The 18,253-nt window shown below is 41.8% G+C and overlaps 1 protein-coding gene across 1 annotated transcript in view; it reads right to left on the reverse strand.

Annotated features, from left to right (window-relative positions):
* LOC126283945 (DNA repair protein RAD50) overlaps positions 1-18,253 on the reverse strand; it is a 238,345-nt gene that overhangs the window by 201,350 nt on the left and 18,742 nt on the right. The window contains exon 2 of the mRNA XM_049982352.1: positions 4,862-5,008. Coding sequence (XP_049838309.1) covers positions 4,862-5,008 — 147 coding nt within the window. The remainder of the gene's footprint in view (positions 1-4,861; positions 5,009-18,253) is intronic.

Below are 18,253 nucleotides of genomic sequence, written 5' to 3' on the forward strand. Positions count from 1 at the left end.
ACTGACTGTCTTCAGTACATGAAACCCGAGGAACTGTTGTGCAGCTGGGAGTGTCTTTAATCGGGAACTTCAATTCGTTTATGTTTGGTGGATGTGGACTGTGAGACGATGATGATTGGTTCATTGTGAGAAAATCCCCTATGACTGCCAGCATCTCCGATGGCACGCTCCTGCCCCAACTGCCAACTGCCCTCCTGCCCCCCCCCCCCCCTGTCTCCCTCTCCTCCCCAGAGGAGAGCTTACCCACTTAGGTGATTGTTTACATTTCAGGTTTCACCTCCCAGACACCTGACAGAGGGAATCAGCAATTTGGGAAGGTAGCAGCTGAAGCAGGCACCCCTCCCTGGGCCTGGCCTGTATTGGGGGGGGGGGGGGGGGGGGGTGTACTTGCAAACCCTATCTGTTGACCGAGGGCTGGGAATCACACATTACGCAATCACCTGTTACGCTTTAGACATGTAGGCCTGACTTTTGGAGTGCAATCGAGACAGAAGAAAAAGAGAAACCTCAAACACTGAAGCAGAGGAAGGATATGAGAAGAAGGACGAAGAAAGAAAAAAGGTACGAAAAACAATGGTAAGACTGTTCTTGTGTCAGGTACCGAAAGTATACACCACATTCCCAAAAACACCCCAGACATGTTCCCCGAAGGAGAGGGAAAAAAGAATACCAAAAGGGTAGGCATGTAGCACGGAAGGGAAGAGATGCTGCAAAGGCTGGGACCCCATGGTAGCCAAGCACTAACCTGGCAAAGAGTGGCGAGCCCCCTGTGTGTGTGTGTGTGTGTGTGTGTGTGTGTGTGTGTGTGTGTGTGGGGGGGGGGGGGGGGGGGGGGGGGAGGTGACGACTATATTTTGTAGATCTGAAGAAATTCTGTTCTGTCTACACCAGCTTCTGTAGGAAGTCTGCCATTCTTTGGCAGATACACAGTTTGGCATACTGTGCAGTCCCTGCTGGCTGAAACTTTATTTCCCTTTCACATTCCGTTTTCTCCTTATGTCCTATCGTAGTAAGGTATATATGTATTCATGTTGTACATACGCTATTAGTTTGTAATGTCTTCCTAGTGAGTAATGATGATTCCCGAAAATGACTATAGCCAAAACAGAACTTACAAGAGAATATGAGAGGTCAATGGGTAACTTCTGAGCATTAAAGACAGAAAATTAATAGCTAAAGTAAGTAAATAGTAAGTAAGTTCCTTAAAAAGGAGTAGTAACTACAAAATACGGAACACTTTGCATTATGAGAAGTTGTTGTAGCTGGAAAATCCTAAAATCTGGACCAATACACTGAATAAATTAATAATTTTCATTTGGGAGTAAGGCTGTCTGAAGGTAAGAGAGAGAGAGAGTAGTAAAATGGTGCCACTAGAGGCAAGCCAAAGCGTTTTAATATTAATTAAAGGAGATGTGTGGAAGTGGTGTGAGGATCACAGCAAAAATACATGCAATAATGAGGTCAGTAGGCTTACAGAAATAAAACGAAGAAAGATGAGTCGAAATACATGGATAAGGGAAAAGAGAGAGAAATAGGAGTAATGAAGTCTGTAGCCTGACATATATGGCAAACAGGTAGAAAATTGTTGGGTAATTCCCTCACGTCTTATAAAACAGTTTGAGAAACATGTAATCTCACTTAAGGCAGATGGTCAAATAACAGATAGATAAAGACAACAAAATACAAATAAACAAATGTGGTAAAAAATGCAGATCATAAAGTCCTGATAAGGTATAATAAAAACAGCTTTCTAATTACGTGTGTAACAAAGAAATGTAACTGATGTCGAACAAATGTGTACCAGGACAAAAGGCTAGGACACTGAGGAATTCCCTCTCACAGAATGGAGTATTATATGGCTCCAGGTGATATATTATAACGTAGCAAAACGTTATTATAACGTAGCAAAACGTAAGTGAAATCGCTCCGCCCAACTGTGGACCAGTGCCCAGAGACAATGAATCTGTTTGTGCGAGTTGTACTTGTGTGAATGTGTATGTGCTTTCTATTTTGGAAAGCAGACTTTCCCAAAAGCTTAATACTCTATATGTCTTTCTTTTTTGTTGTGCCTATGCCTGTACCATTGTCCTTGTCTCCTATATGTGATGAGTGGCAATCTATTACTTCCATACTGTTGATGTATCTCCCAGATGCCACAGAAGCCGTGTACAGCACAAAGCTCATCAGATACAATATGCAGTGTGCAATAGTGACTTATGTATAAAAGAACTGAAAATATATTTATCCAGCTTGCTGGCAGCTGCCATTCGTAATGAAAAAAACAGTCACAAAAAGGGATGATCCTTGCCATTCAGGTGAAGGTCACTAGTATTTCCCAAATGACAAAATCTGTGAACACAAGCTAGGTAACTTAACTGAAAGTGAACTGTGAACAGACAGCACCATTGTGAGCAACAATCATGGAACTGTAACTTCACATGCCACTGATGTCCAAGATAAGTGACAACGAAGGGGTGAGAAGGCAACAAATGTTAACAGTGACTCTGGGGCTAGCAGTCTGTGCATACGTTTACAACACAGTGAACCTGCATACAGGGCTCTGAAATAGTTCATGATCTCTGTGCTCACACTTCCATGGTCCATTGACAGCTAAGGCTTGTATCTGCTCAACAACATCAATGGTAAACTGCAGCTGAAGGGTAATGAGTAACTTCGGTCTGATGACCCATATTTCCTGCTCCATAGTATCAATAGATACCACTGTGTCCAAGGAGAAATGGAGCAGAAATGCTGCAACCATTGTTGGAAGAACACGGGACAATGGTGGTAAAGACAATGGCCCAGGGAGTGTTATCACGGCATTCTCCAAGACAATTAAACCATATGGAGGGGGGACTAGAGTGACTTGGTTACTAATCTACATCTACATGGACACTCTGCAAATCACATTTAAGTGCATGACAGAGGGTTCATCGAACCACCTTCACAATTCTCTATTATTCTGATCTCATAAAGCGCGCGGAAAGAACGAACACCTATATCTTTCCGTATGAGCTCTGATTTCCCTTATTTTATCATGGTGATCGTTTCTCCCTACGTAGGTCAGTGTCAATAAAATACTTTCCCATTCGGAGGAGAAAGTTGATGATTGGAATTTCGTGAGAAGATTCCATCACAATGAAAAACACCTTTGTTTTAATGATGCCCAGCCCAAATTGTGTAAAATTTAAGTGACACGCTCTCCCCTAGTTTGTGATAATGGAAAAATTGCTGCCCTTCTTTGAACTTTGTTGATGTACTCCGTCAATCCTATCTGGTATGGATCCCACACCGTGCAGCAATATTCTAAAAAAGGACAGACAAGTGTAGTGTAGGCAGTCTCCTTAGTAGATCTGTTACATTTCTTTAGTGTCCTGCCAATAGAACGCAGTCTTTCGTTAGCCTTCCCCACAACATTTTCTGTGTTCCTTCCAATTAAAGTTGTTTGTAATTGTAATTCCTAGGTATTTAGTTGAATGTATAGCTTTTAGATTTGACTGATTTATCATGTAACTGAAGTCTGACGAATTTATTTTAGCAATCATGTGGATGACCTCACACTTTTTATTACTTAGGGTCAGCTGACAATTTTCACACCATTCAGATATCTTTTCTAAATCGTTTAGCAATCTGTTTTGATCTTCTGATGACTTTATTAATCGATAAACGACAGCGACATCTGCAAACAACCTAAGACGGCACTAATGTACTCTTGGACATTGTGTTCATCCAAACACATTCTTCAATGGGTAATAACAGTTTAAACAAGTAACTTCAAAGAACAATCCCTTATCCATAAATTATTCAATCCACCCTCAATGACTATCTATGAGGTGGCCTTAATTCTCATGTTCACTGATGTGTATCCTCCACTATGCATCTTCTGACATCTATGTGGAACACTGCAAAACATGGCTCTACATATGCTCTAAGACATAGCAGCATCTAACTGAATCACTTCAGGTTCATCGAGATGCTGTGTGTACAGCAACCCTGTTACAATAGGCAGCTGTTACAAAAGGCAGTTACAATGATTTGAATGGACAATGTACATAGCAAACATACATATGCCTCAATTTTTAAGGTAATTCATATTCTGAAAACATGAAAAATTTTAATATTGTATTAATCTTCAAATATGCTATGTAGGAAGCACCAGATTCCTTTGGTCTTGTTTATGAGTACAACACCGATCAATGACATTCAATTTATCCTCTTGGATGGATGTCACTTATTCGGCTAGCAAGAGTTGGTGCTTGCTCTCTGCTCCCAACACCTTCTCCTCCTACTTTGGTTAGTTATAATAATTCTTTCTACATTTCTTGTTTTTCTTCTTTTATTTCTTACATACTGACTGCTCTGTTTGGCACAGTATTTTCCTGTTTATCTTCTTATTTTACTTGAAGTAACCACAGAGTTCCAAACTTCAGTATTCAGTTCCCTTTTATCCAAATGGAAATGCACTACCATCATTATTTTAATGCTTGGTCTAAAGTTATCTCATACCTACAGCATCATTTACATTCTGTGGTAACATGTTCTGTAATTGTTCAATCACAGGTCCAAATGTTCGCTCCCTGGACGACTAATAAACTGACATTTAATGTGACTTTCACCTCTAATAGGGCTTTGTGAATATGAAAAATCACAGTGGCAATGTTAATTCATATTTCACAATGAACTTTAAGTCCTTCTAATATAGAAGATGGAGACAGTGCTCGGATAGGTAAAGGTGAAGATCCTATAATAGGAATGTGGATGTTAAGGCATATTCTGCGAACAGTGGCCCCACAACTTCATGGATATTACTTTTAATTACAGAGAGAGCAAAAGAAAATTCAAAATGTAATATTTTACTTACTTCACCACTAGACTTCTTCCTATGAATTACTGGATCCAGTGTTTTAAATTGTAATGTTTTTGCCTTCTGTGTTGTTTGTAACGTACGTGTGATGACAACTTCTTCGCCTTTGCGATCAGCCATCAACAATTTTATTTGGCCCCTTATCTAAACAATAAAACCAACAAAATCAATGACATTTAACATTAAAACATGCAACATCTATTACTTAGGTACATAACAATGAAAAATGAGTCAGTTTACCAGCAGTATTATACGGCTGAAACAGTGATAAAGTAACTTCAAGCATAATTCACAGAGGTCCAAACAGACTGATCAGTCCTTACCTTCAAGTGTCACACCTTCCAGTACAGCCAATAGCAACTAACAGCACTCCTAGATTTCAGTAAAAGGGAGGGAGAGGGAGAGGGAGAGGGAGAGGGAGAGGGAGAGGGAGAGGGAGAGGGAGAGGGAGAGGGAGAGGGAGAGGGAGAGGGAGAGGGAGAGGGAGAGGGAGAGGGAGAGGGAGAGGGAGAGGGAGAGGGAGAGGGAGAGGGAGAGGGAGAGGGAGAGGGAGAGGGAGAGGGAGAGGGAGAGGGAGAGGGAGAGGGAGAGGGAGAGGGAGAGGGAGAGGGAGAGGGAGAGGGAGAGGGAGAGGGAGAGGGAGGTGGGTGGGGATTCCAACGGAGTGCTACTGTTCATGACATAAATAAATTAATATGGTGGATAATATCAAAATCTCCATGACACTGCTCATAAGTGATACTACTATATACAGTGCAGCAGAAAGAACTCCCTGATTTGAGAGGCAGTGTGCAGTGACAGAGTAGTGTGGTGGTGGTGGTGGTGGTGGTGGTGGTGGTGGTGGTGGTGGTGGGGACACAACCCTGAATAGCTGCATATGTGCCATTTTAGTGTATAACATGACTTGGTTAGGTGAACTTCGCACTTTTGTCGTGGAGCAGTTTATTCAAAATAATGGATCACCAATAACTACTAAATGTGCCTTCTGCATTCATTTTTCACTTTGTCAGCAGTACCCAGTTTCCGATTCAAAAAAAAATAAAAATAAATAAATAAATAAAAATTTAAAAAAAAAATAAAAAATAAAGAAAGAAAGAAAGAAAGAAAGAAAAAACATTTATTCACTGCTTTCGAATTTTCAAGAGACAGGATCTGCATTAAAATGAAAACCCCAAGGTACACGACAGTCTACAACAGGCCCATAAAATATTGCTGCATTGAGAGGTTCAGTTCGCCAACCTTCTCAACATTCTGCAAGAAAGGGCACATTAGCCTTTTGATCATCTGATCGATATGTGAGAAGAATCTTGCAATGAGATTTGAAAATTTATCCCTACAAGACATGTTGGTTCAGGAACTGAGAGGACGAGATTATAAAGTCCGTACAACACTGTGTGAAGACATGCTTCAAAATGTTCCCTGAGAAGATGTATTTTTTTAAGACGAGGCACATTTTCATCCATCAGTTGCAGTAAACAAACAAAATTACAGGTACTGCTCTGAAAACAACTCCCCAGCAACTCCGCCAATGACCATTCCATAGTCCCTAGTAACAATGTGGTGTGCTGTTTTTAGTTTTGATGTCATTGGTCTGTATATATATACTGAAAAGTCAGAGTCTTCCTGACATCATACCCAGCAGCATTCATGAATGCATCAAAAGAAGAAGTGAAATACGGAAGGGTGGGATGTGATACCTGAAGAACACTCTGTGACACAACTCAAGGTGATACAACTATATAGGCTTCAGTTAACATAAAGTCTTTGGATATTGTACTAAGTAACATTGTAAATAACAATCAGCAGTGTTCCCCCACCCCCACTCCCCATGAACCATGGACCTTGTCATTGGTGGGGGGGATTGCGTGCCTCAGCGATACAGATAGCCGTACCATATGTGCAACCACAATGGAGGGGTATCTGTTGAGAGGCCAGACAAGCGCGTGGTTCCTGAAGAGGGGCAGCAGCCTTTTCAGTAGTAGCAGGGAGCTACAGTCTGGATCATTGACTGATCTGGCCTTGTAACACTAACCAAAACGGCCTTGCTGTGCTGGTACTGTGAATGGCTGAAAGCAAGGGGAAACTACAGCCTTAATTTTTCCCGAGGGCATGCAGCTTTACTGTATGGTCAAATGATGGTGGCGTCATCTTGGATAAAATATTCCGGAGGTAAAATAGTCCCCCATTCGGATTTCTGGGCAGGAACTACTCAATTTAATTGATGAAAGGAGAAAATATAAAAATGCAGTAAATGAAGCAGGCAAAAATGAATACAAACGTCTCAAAAATGAGATCGGCAGTAAGTGCAAAATGGCTAAGCAGGGATGGCTAGAGGACAAATGTAAGGATGTAGAGGCTTATCTCACTAGGGGTAAGATAGATACTGCCTACAGGAAAGTTAAAGAGACACTTGGAGAAAAAAGAACCACTTGTATGAATATCAAGGCCTCAGATGGAAACCCAGTTCTAAGCAAAGAAGGGAAAGCAGAAAGGTGGAAGGAGTGTATAGAGTAAATGTAGACTGGCAATGGCAAGGAAAGCGTTTCTTAAGAAGAGAAATTTGTTAGCATCGAGTACATATGTAAGTGTTAGGAAGTTGTTTCTGAAAGTATTTGTATGGAGTGTAGTCATGTATGGAAGTGAAACATGGACGATAAATAGTTTGGACAAGAAGAGAATAGAAGCTTTCGAAATGTGGTGCTAAGAAGAATGCTGAAGATTAGATGGGTAGATCACGTAACTAATAAGGAAATACTGAGTAGGATTGGGGAGAAGAGAAGTTTGTGACACAACTTGACTAAAAGAAGGGATCAGTTGATAGCACATGTTCGGAGGTATCAAGGGATCACCAATTTAGTATTGGAGGGGAGTGTGGAGGGTAAAAATTGTAGAGGGAGACCAAGAGATGAATACACTATGCAGATTCAGAAGGATGTAGGTTGCAGTAGGTACAAGGAGATGAAGAAGTCTGCACAGTATAGAGTAGAATGGAGTGCTGCATCAAACCAGTCTCAGGACTGAGGACCACAACAACAACATCATCATCAGTGTTTTGGCCTCCTTCTGGGTCTACTAATGTATTTCTTGTTGTACACAGTCAGCTGAAAGCTGTCAAGACTGCTCTGCTGAGCACAACATTAATAACATTATTGATCGCTAGTGGCAGGAATGGGACATTTTATAATAGAAGATGTCATGTAGTGGAGTGAGTGGTGTGCTGCTATTTTCTCTATTACTTCGTGCAGTGAGTGCTATGAGTGATAGCCATCAAAAAATGGGGTGCAGATTCTTATTTTCCTCATGTTGGATGTGGGCCGTGTGGTGGTAGTTACTTGCTGGTAACATTCACGTTTCATGTTGTTAGTGTGGCCTGTTGGGCTCCGATGATAGGCAGCCAGGATGGTGCAGGCCTGAGTCCATCTTCTCTATTTACATTGTTAGAGTGTTTTAATATCTCAATGGTCTTCCTGATCAATTTTACCCACTGACATCATGACAGCTTTAACATGAAACTGTTATTTACAAATATATCAGTGGACAAAACTGTGCACATTCTGCAAGAGCATGTCCCAGCAGACATACGTGATCCGGATGATTTGTGTTTGTCATCAACATAATTCAAATAGCAAGGAAAATACTATGAGCAGATTGGTGGCATAGCAATGGATTCCACCCCCCCCCCCCCCCCCCCCCTCCTCCCCCCCCAATTCCCAGTTAGCACCTGACATGTTCATGGAGGCCTTTGAAACAATGGCACTTTGTTCAGCTCCTTTATGCTCCTTGAGCTGATTCAGATGCATGATCCCATGGTAAGACACAGCTACACAAGTTTCATGAATATTTGCACAAAATTCACAAGGACACTCCGTTTGTGCACACAGAAGAGAAAAATGATGTAATTGCAATCCTAGACATGGAAGTATATAGGATATCAGATGGCACACTTGTGCTTACAGTATATCAAGAGCCAACACGGCAGCTAGCAGTGCACTTATCTTATGTGCAGAATGTCACTGACCAGATTAGTGAACACATACACAGGGTTAGTGTCCAGCCATTCTTCTACTGCACCTGCAAGTTCCATAATGTGCTAGGCTGCACCAGTGACATGATAGATACTCTGCACACTACAGGAGCATACAAGGTAGACTGTGACTGTGAAGAAGTTTACATTAGCAAAAGTGGCACGCCTGAAGCAATGTACGTAACACAGGCCAACAAAACTGCAGTGGCTGAACACAAGAAGATTGGAGCAAGAAAAAAAATTCAACAAAACATGTGTTCTTGCACAGCGGCCTGTGATGCTGAAATGCAAGATCAGAGAAGCCACTGAGAGATTAAAACACCCCAACAACATGAACCGATGGACTCAGGCTGATCGCCAGCCATCAAAGCCCAACAGGCAACACCAATAACACAAAATGTGTGTGTTACTGGCAAGAAACTGATGCTGCTTGGCCTACATCCAGCATCCCATTTGTTTATGACTAATAATTATAGCACACATCGTAAGAAGTAATAAAAAACAGTAGACCCCTCACCTCACCACATGACACCCGTATTATAACAAAGTTTCTTTAAAAAAAAAAAAAAAAAAAAAAAAATGAGCAGTCTACAGAAAGTGTAAGTGAATGTGTAAAACAAGAAATACACCAAAAGGCAGGAGCGCTGTGTTGTTGACAGCTACACAAACAAAAGGTAGAGACTTGGCTAGCTTTTGGTATGAAATTCCCTTTTCAAGCTTGTCGGAGAAACATACACACAAACACACATACACTCACATGCAAACACTTGTCTCCCTACATTGTGTTCCATCAACTGCCAACTCTCTCTCTCTCTCTCTCTCTCTCTCTCTCTCTCTCTCTCTCTCTCTCTCTCTCACACACACACACACACACACACACACACACACACACACACACACACGCCAAAATGCAAGATTTCAATGGCTGCTTTACAACCCGTGCCATCTGGATCCTTGCCTTCTTGCTTTCGCGTATGATGCTACGGCATCACGCATGTAACTGCTTATAGCGGACACAGTTGGCCAACGTAGGAAGACGGCAGAAAACGTGAAGAGCATATCTCCACTCGCATACTGCGTCACAACAAGCCTTGTTCCACCGAGGAACTGGGGGAGGGGGGGAAGGGCGGGAGGGAAGGGGGGGGCAACGGGGAGGTACGAGATATTGAACATTCTGCAGCTGTAAAGCTGTAAGAATAACTTCCGTAATATGAGTGATCTGATCATCAATGCTAGAAAACTGACGGTCATCAGATGTTGCTAGAGAGGAGAAAAGTGTCCAATTGACTTGGGAAAACTGCTAGTGCCTTGGGAGCATAGAGGGTAGTTGTGGCTGTAATGCATGTAAAATGGTCACTCGAGTGTATATCGGCAAGAGCAAACCATTCAAAGTACCGAGCTAGCTGAACAGTATCGACCAAAAGGTCCAAATGAGAGTAAGTTGATGTGGAGGTAGACAAAAATGTAAGGTCCTCAGTGTTGAGACAAACAAGATCCACTTGGTGGAAGAGGTCAATCAATAGGGAGCCTCTTGGACAAGGGACAAGGACACAGAGATCCCCAAATCGGGTGGTGGGCATTGAAGTGCACAACCAGCAAATAAGGGGGTGAAGAAGATCAGCTCTTGCCACTGGTGAGGATGGTGGAATGTATATGGTACAAAGAGAGAAGGTGCATCCAAAATGGGAAAGACGTACAGCAACAGCTTGGAAGGAACTGAGTAGGGAGATTGGGTGATAATGGACAGTAATATGAAGAAGAATCATAAGTCCCCAGTGTGGTGGAGTGTCATCAACAGAGGGGAGGATAAAATCAGACTGGTTGGAAATGATGGAAGACAAAGTGATCAGGGGGACGTAGCTTTGTTTCCTGAAGACAGAAGATGACCAGGGAGAAGGATTATAAGAGGATCGACAATTCATCCCCATAGGAGTGATTCCACAGATATTCCAATGAATAATTGAAATAGGGTGGACAGAAAAGGGGAAAAATCTTGTAGCGGTTGCCCTCAACTCAGTGACCGCTGAGAGCTGGTGGCCGACAGCATGGAACGGCATTCAGAGAGTGCTATATGTACCCGCTGGGAGCATAGTGGGCTTTCTTCTCGTGAATAACTTACTAGCAGCAAAGGTAGACACCTTTTCCTTCACTCTGATTTCCTGAATAAGTCGTTCATCTTTAAAAAGTAGGGCAAACTAGAGGAGGCACCATGGTCACCAATACAGTTGATGCAGCGAGGGGATAGGGGTGGACAATCACCCTCATGGGCATCCCTGCCACAAGTAATGCATTTGGCTGTATTGGAATACAACTGGGTGGTATGATTAAACCTCTAACACAGACAGCAAGATGTAAGGTTGGGAATGTAAGGGCGAACTGAAATTCTCTCTTATCCCGCTTTAATGTTTGATGGAAGTTGAACTCTGTCAATGGTCAAGTAGAGAGTGCGGGTAGATACCAATTCCTTTTCAACCCTTTTCATTTCTCTATGAACGGCCATTACTCCCTGATCAGACATATAATTTTGAATGTTCTCATGTGATAAGCCGCTGAGTGATCGGGTATAAAGCACCCCACATGATGAGTTTAACACACGGCGTACTTCCACCCAGACAGGGAATGTGTGTAGGAGTGTAGTTCAAAGTAATTTTTGTGCCGGGAGGGCACTGTCTGTTTCTAACAACAAGATGCCATTTTGTAACTGGGAACAAGACTTTACAGGACCTTCGATTGCGTCAACACCTTTCTGAATAACGAAAGGGTTTATTGTTGAGAAGTCTTGACCCTCATCAGACCGAGAAACAACTAGGAACTTTGGCACTGAGGGACTCGTCTAGCTTTATTTGTGGGCAGAAGTTGTAGAAGTAGAAGAAACCATTGCGAAGGTATCTCCCATGGTTACCGTCATCTCCTATGGCACACTCCTTCCTCGTGGGGGACCTTTCTGAGGGCACTCCCCCCTTAGGTGATTGTCCACACCTGAGGTCTCACTTCCCGAGAAATGGACGAAGGTACCAATCGGCATGTTCAGACAGTACCAGCTCAGGTAATCACCCCTCCCTGAGTTCGGCCTTTACCAGGGAGTATGTCCATGTCCTCCTTGTCTACCTGGGGCGGGGAATTACTTGCTACCCTGTTACAGCGAGGGTCGGCCTTCAGACACACACAGGGAGGAAAGAAAGAGAAAGAAAGAGAGGAACAAAGAATAGGAAAGAGGAGAATAATTCTCAAATGCAGCAGCAGAGAAGGTAAAGAGAAGAATCAAGGAAAAGTGAAGGACAAAGTAAGGACAGACACTTTCCATTATAGAGAAAAAAGAAGAGAAACAACATCGCATTCACCCCCTGGGGGAAGTGTAACAGTTGATACCAACTCATCAACATTTATAGCCAGTATAATCACAGAACTATAATCCAGTTTGATAACGTTGCTCTCTAGCCATTTCTGTAACAGAAGTTTGATATATTTTCTTATTACATTTTTAAATGATGGCATTCACTTTTTATGTGCTGAAGTATTCTTCTGAAATTATGAAAATTTCCATGGAAAATTAGAATTTTTCCAAATGTAAAAATGTGGTCCAAGATACAACATGGTCATGTTCCTAGGACCAAATAATATTTGTTTGAAATTTGAAAGTGTTGCAAGTGCGAAAATCTTGACAGTAGTGTATCTGCTATTTTATAACTCTATTGCACACCAATATGCAGTAAATAAAATCAGATTAAGCAGAAGCATTATCAAAAACCAGTTACACATTAAATTAAAAGCTCATGGAAACTGACACAAATTTCCACATTCAAGACAGGTAAAACTGTTAAGACATTAATGAAACACAGTTAATTTGCAAATATTCCTTGTTCCACAGAAAAAAAGAAGAAAAATATGTTCCAAGGTGAAAGATGACGCACAACCAAAAATGTGTGGTTTCCCTACCCACATGTTATATAACTAGTTTTAAAAATATATAGAATTTCACTTAAAATACTGTAACCAAAGACTAAAAAAATATACTCTAAGGATCCTGAATATATTATATAGCAAATAAATGTGTAGAACACTTAGATGAGTAGAACTCTAAACACTTACAAGTGCTGCACAAACCCAACCTCGTGTCTAGCAACAACAAAACCTGTAGAAAATGGCAGAAACTGCTTAAAGTGGTTCCAGGGTGCATTCCTTCATGTGATTCTAAAATCAATCACTAAACTGAAGTACTGACAAAAAACAACAAGTGGTACCAAGTACACGATTCTCTAATTACAACACTCTCCCATACTGTTCCTCCACTGCAGAGCGAAATTACTCCAAGACAAATGTGGCTGAAAATCATAAGTAGATTGTTTTTGTGTGCCTCATTTAAGTACTGAAGCAATTAGTTGTTGATCAAGTCAAGGCCTGTAGATGTAAAACTGAACAGGTGAGGACTCCATGTACTTCTCGTTTATTAAAAAGTTCATTGGTTGGTTCAGGATGGTTTGCATTAAAGGGGAGTTGATTGATTGTTACCTGTCATACACGTGCCCGAAAGGCATGTGACAACGGATTTGGAGAAATCAGTTTTGGATGTAGCTGCGAACTGAGAAATGGAATGACCATTAATGGCAAAGAGATCACTACAGGTGACGCAGTTAAGAGAGAGACCCAGAAATAGTAGCTGGCCAATGGTAGCAAAGGAAACTGCATAACATAGCCTACATTCAAGAGGAAGAAAAGTGATTTCCAATCATTTGACACTTGATGTTACCAACAATATTGCTTTTTATTTTTTTGTTTAGTAAGCGAGTTAAACAAAAAAGCCACTTAAAGGCTATCAAGTTTGTCACAGGTGACTGTCACTTATGCCACTGGAGGGCTCTTCTATGTTCCCAAGCTCTCTCTGCCATTTATCTAGTTGACAATGGCACTGGCTTTTCGTTGGGGCATCAGACACAAGGGGAATTGTTTCAGCAGCGTGAGTGATCGCTCTATTGATGTCCCAGAGGTTGTCATGTATGGACCACAGTGGTGAGATAGCACAGATAATGTTGGAGGTAAAGGCTTTGTTTGTTTAAACACAAAACATTGCAGTGATCTGGGAGATTGTGGTGCAGGGACACTAAGATGAATAGGAAGTAGTCTCTCTCACTTAAGTCTTCATGTATGGTGGCGGCTTGTGGGTATACATTCTGGGTGTTCAAAAATTTTTAGATTCAGGTAAATATGAGTGTGAAATTAATAGATATGCTGTATAACAGTTATGCTTATCACCATATTTGTACAACTACAGCCGCTGTCAATAATAATAATAATACACTTAACTTGTCTGAAAAAGAAATAATTGTTTTAGGAGAATTTTGTTGTTTTGTACATAATTAAGTACAGTTCAGGCAAGGATAAAATAATCTTTAAGCTTTCGTTACTCTTCACTTCGCATTTTTGTGTAAGTGGGAGTTTTTGCGAGGTTTTATTTATTTTTTTCCAGACGAATATATAAGGTCCCTAACACACGCATAAGCTAACAAACCAATTTGCTGGCTGAAATCAGATATTCTTACATTACACATACATAACAACTTGCACATATTATACCATTCTTTATTCGCTTGTAGTCACTCTTATTTGATTCATCACTTTCTCAGTCAACGGATCTGGTCTGGGAAGCCGTATTTCCTTTGTGGCTAACTCTTCCTGCTTATTTTCTTTTCTGTTAGCACAGATGCAACAGAGTTCATGTTGACACTATACATGAAAGCAGATTCCAGCATGGTAAACAACCAACACCAAAAACAAACTGCGGTTTGTGGAAATGATTAAATTCACGTGATCACTTGACTAGAATAGAAATGAGGCATGGAGAACCAAAAGCACACCATCACCGATCCCATATTTAAGTGAATATTGGAAAAAAACCAGTGAGACAGATTTACATGAATGTTCATACATAGAATGTGGGGCTACAGCACAGATAACCTGACCCATCATAAGATCAACAGATATGAGAAGCGTGAAGATATGTTACAGCCTCACAATCAATGATGATGTTCTTTATGGCTCTCAGGGCCTCAAATGGATTACTATATGATAAAATCAGAAACTTAATATACTATATCCCATTCAGAGTCCTACAAAATAGGTTTTTCTGTCAGTATAACTATAACATATATTGATGTCCAATCTAATTTCACTACATAGTGAGTGAATTGGCATATCTGAGGAGTGTGCTACTGTCAAATGGAAGTTATGCCCAGCGAACAGGCATAGAAGTATGCTGCAGTGTGCTACCACCTGGTGGCATTGACATAAACTTGCAGTTGAGTGGTAAGGGCTAGCTGTGCACACTGTGAACTGTGCAGATCGTTTATCAACTCTGTATGTATTTGGCCCATAAGGCAATTACAAAACACCAGCTGCTCATGCGCAAAAGCTCCTTAAAACATGCACAATTGAAGGTATGCTTGCGACCCTAATGCCAACTTTCACAGTCGGTAGCAATGCAGCATGGTGCAGTAGATTTAGTTCTGTTTATTGTAGATTACCATAGCTACATTACATTTAACAGCATTCACAGAAAAATAACCAATAAATCTGAAAGATGTCAAAAGTTAGCAAGTCCATGTGCTCTTGTGGTCTTAACACAAGAGGCACCACATTTCATGTACACATCAATGTGTTGAGGGAGAAAAGCTGAGGGACTTCCTCCATATTCTGCACTAAAGTAGGTAGGCATCCCAACTTCAGAGAGTACTCATTCTAATAAGAAGCCTCTTCTTAAATGCTCAGGATTTCCCCAAACGGCGTTGTCAAAAATTAAAATTGTTTGAAAGAAATGTTTGTGATGGTAACTGTTGCATTACATTGAATATCTGAAGAAATTATCTCCCTGTCCAAGGTTGGTAATCATTCAGAGCATTATAAACATAGTTTCAAACTCAGTACGCAAAGAGAGACAGTTATCTACCAACAGTTGAGTGTGGAAAAACTTTTTGATGACCTCTGAGAATGAGCACAGTTTTAGCAAATATCTCTATAACCTCTGGGGTTGGCATAGTGCATTCCGGGAGGAGTCATTCCTGATGTGGAAAGGGTCCTTCCAGATGCCATGAAGAGCACAGGGTGCAGCCAGCTGCAGGTGGTGGCACATGTCGGCACTAATGACGTGTGTCGCTTTGGATCTGAGGAAATTCTCTCTGGATTCCAGCGGCTATCTGATTTGGTGAAGGCTGCCGGTCTTGCTTACGAGATGAAGGCAGAGCTCACCATCTGCAGCATCGTTGACAGAACCGACTGCGGACCTTTGGTGCAGAGCCGGGTGGAGGGTCTGAATCAGAGGCTCAGACGGTTTTGCGACCGTATTGGCTGCAGATTCCTTGACTTGCGCCATAGGGTGGTGGGGTTTCGGGTTCCGCTGAATAGGTCAGGAGTTCACTACACTCAGCTGGCGGCTACACGGGTAGCGGAGGCTGTGTGGCATGGACTGGGCGGTTTTTTAGGTTAGAAGGCCTCGGGAAAATGCGGGATGGGCTGCAATGTCAAAGGGTGCTTGGCAATTACAGGACGTGCTTGGATCAAGGAACAGTCGGAATTATAGTTGTAAACTGTTGTAGTTGCACTGGAAAAGTCCCTGAGCTTCAAGCGCTAATAAAAAGCACAGAAGCTGATATCGTTATAGGTACAGAAAGCTGGCTAAAGCCTGAAATAAGTTCTGCAGAAATTTTTACGAAGTCTCAGACGGTGTTCAGGAAAGATAGATTAGGCAGAATTGGTGGTGGAGTGTTGGTGTCTGTCAGTAGTGGTTTATCTTGTAGTGAAGTCGAAGTAGATACTCCGTGCGAATTGGTGTGGGTGGAGGTTATACTTAACAGCCGAATTAAGTTAATAATTGGCTCCTTCTACCGACCCCCAGACTCCGATGATACAGTTGCGGAACAGTTCAGAGAAAGTTTGAGTCTCGTAACAAATAAATACCCCACTCATACGGTTATAGTTGGTGGGGACTTCAACCTACCCTCGGTATGTTGGCAAAAATACTTGTTCAAAACCGGTGGTAGGCAGAAAACGTCTTCCGAGATTGTCCTAAATGCATTCTCCGAAAATTATTTAGAGCAGTTAGTCCACGAACCCACGCGAATTGTAAATGGTTGCGAAAACACACTTGACCTCTTGGCCACAAACAATCCAGAGCTGATAGAGAGCATCATGACTGATACAGGGATTAGTGATCACAAGGTCATTGTGGCTAGGCTCAATACCATTTCTTCCAAATCCATCAGAAACAAACGCAAAATAATTTTATTTAAAAAAGCAGATAAAGTGCCACTAGAAGCCTTCCTAAAAGACAATTTCCATTCCTTCCGAACTGACTATGAGAATGTAGACGAGATGTGGCTCAAATTCAAAGATATAGTAGCAACAGCAATTGAGATATTCATACCTCATAAATTGGTAAGAGATGGAACGGATCCCCCGTGGTACACAAAAAAGGTCCGAACGCTGTTGCAGAGGCAACGGAAAAAGCATGCGAAGTTCAGAAGAACGCGAAATCCTGAAGATGGGCTAAAATTTACAGACGCGCGAAATTTGGCACGTACTTCGATGCGAGATGCCTTTAATAGGTTCCACAACGAAACATTGTCTCGAAATTTGGTAGAAAATCCGAAGAAATTCTGGTCGTATGTAAAGTACACAAGCGGCAAGACGCAGTCAATACCTTCGCAGCGCAGTGCCGATGGTACTGTTATCGACGACTGTGCCGCTAAAGCGGAGTTATTGAACGCAGTTTTCCGAAATTCCTTCACCAGGGAAGACGAATGGAATATTCCAGAATTTGAAACACGAACATCCGCTAGCATGAGTTTCTTAGAAGTAGATACCTTAGGGGTTGCGAAGCAACTCAAATCGCTTGATACGGGCAAGTCTTCAGGTCCAGATTGTATACCGATTAGGTTCCTTTCAGATTACGCTGATACTATAGCTCCCTACTTAGCACTCATATACAACCGCTCACTCACCGATAGATCTGTACCTACAGATTGGAAAATTGCGCAGGTCGCACCAGTGTTCAAGAAGGGTAGTAGGAGTAATCCATTTAACTACAGACCTATATCATTGACGTCGGTTTGCAGTAGGGTTTTGGAGCATATACTGTATTCAAACATTATGAATCACCTCGAAGGGAACGATCTATTGACACGTAATCAGCATGGCTTCAGAAAACATCGCTCTTGTGCAACGCAGCTAGCTCTTTATTCGCACGAAGTAATGGCCGCTATCGACAGGGGATCTCAAGTTGATTCCGTATTTCTAGATTTCCGGAAAGCTTTTGACACCGTTCCTCACAAGCGACTTCTAATCAAGCTGCGGAGCTATGGGGTATCGTCTCAGTT

Source organism: Schistocerca gregaria, chromosome 8, assembly GCF_023897955.1.
Source record: "Schistocerca gregaria isolate iqSchGreg1 chromosome 8, iqSchGreg1.2, whole genome shotgun sequence".
Classification (NCBI taxonomy): Eukaryota; Metazoa; Arthropoda; class Insecta; order Orthoptera; family Acrididae; genus Schistocerca; species Schistocerca gregaria.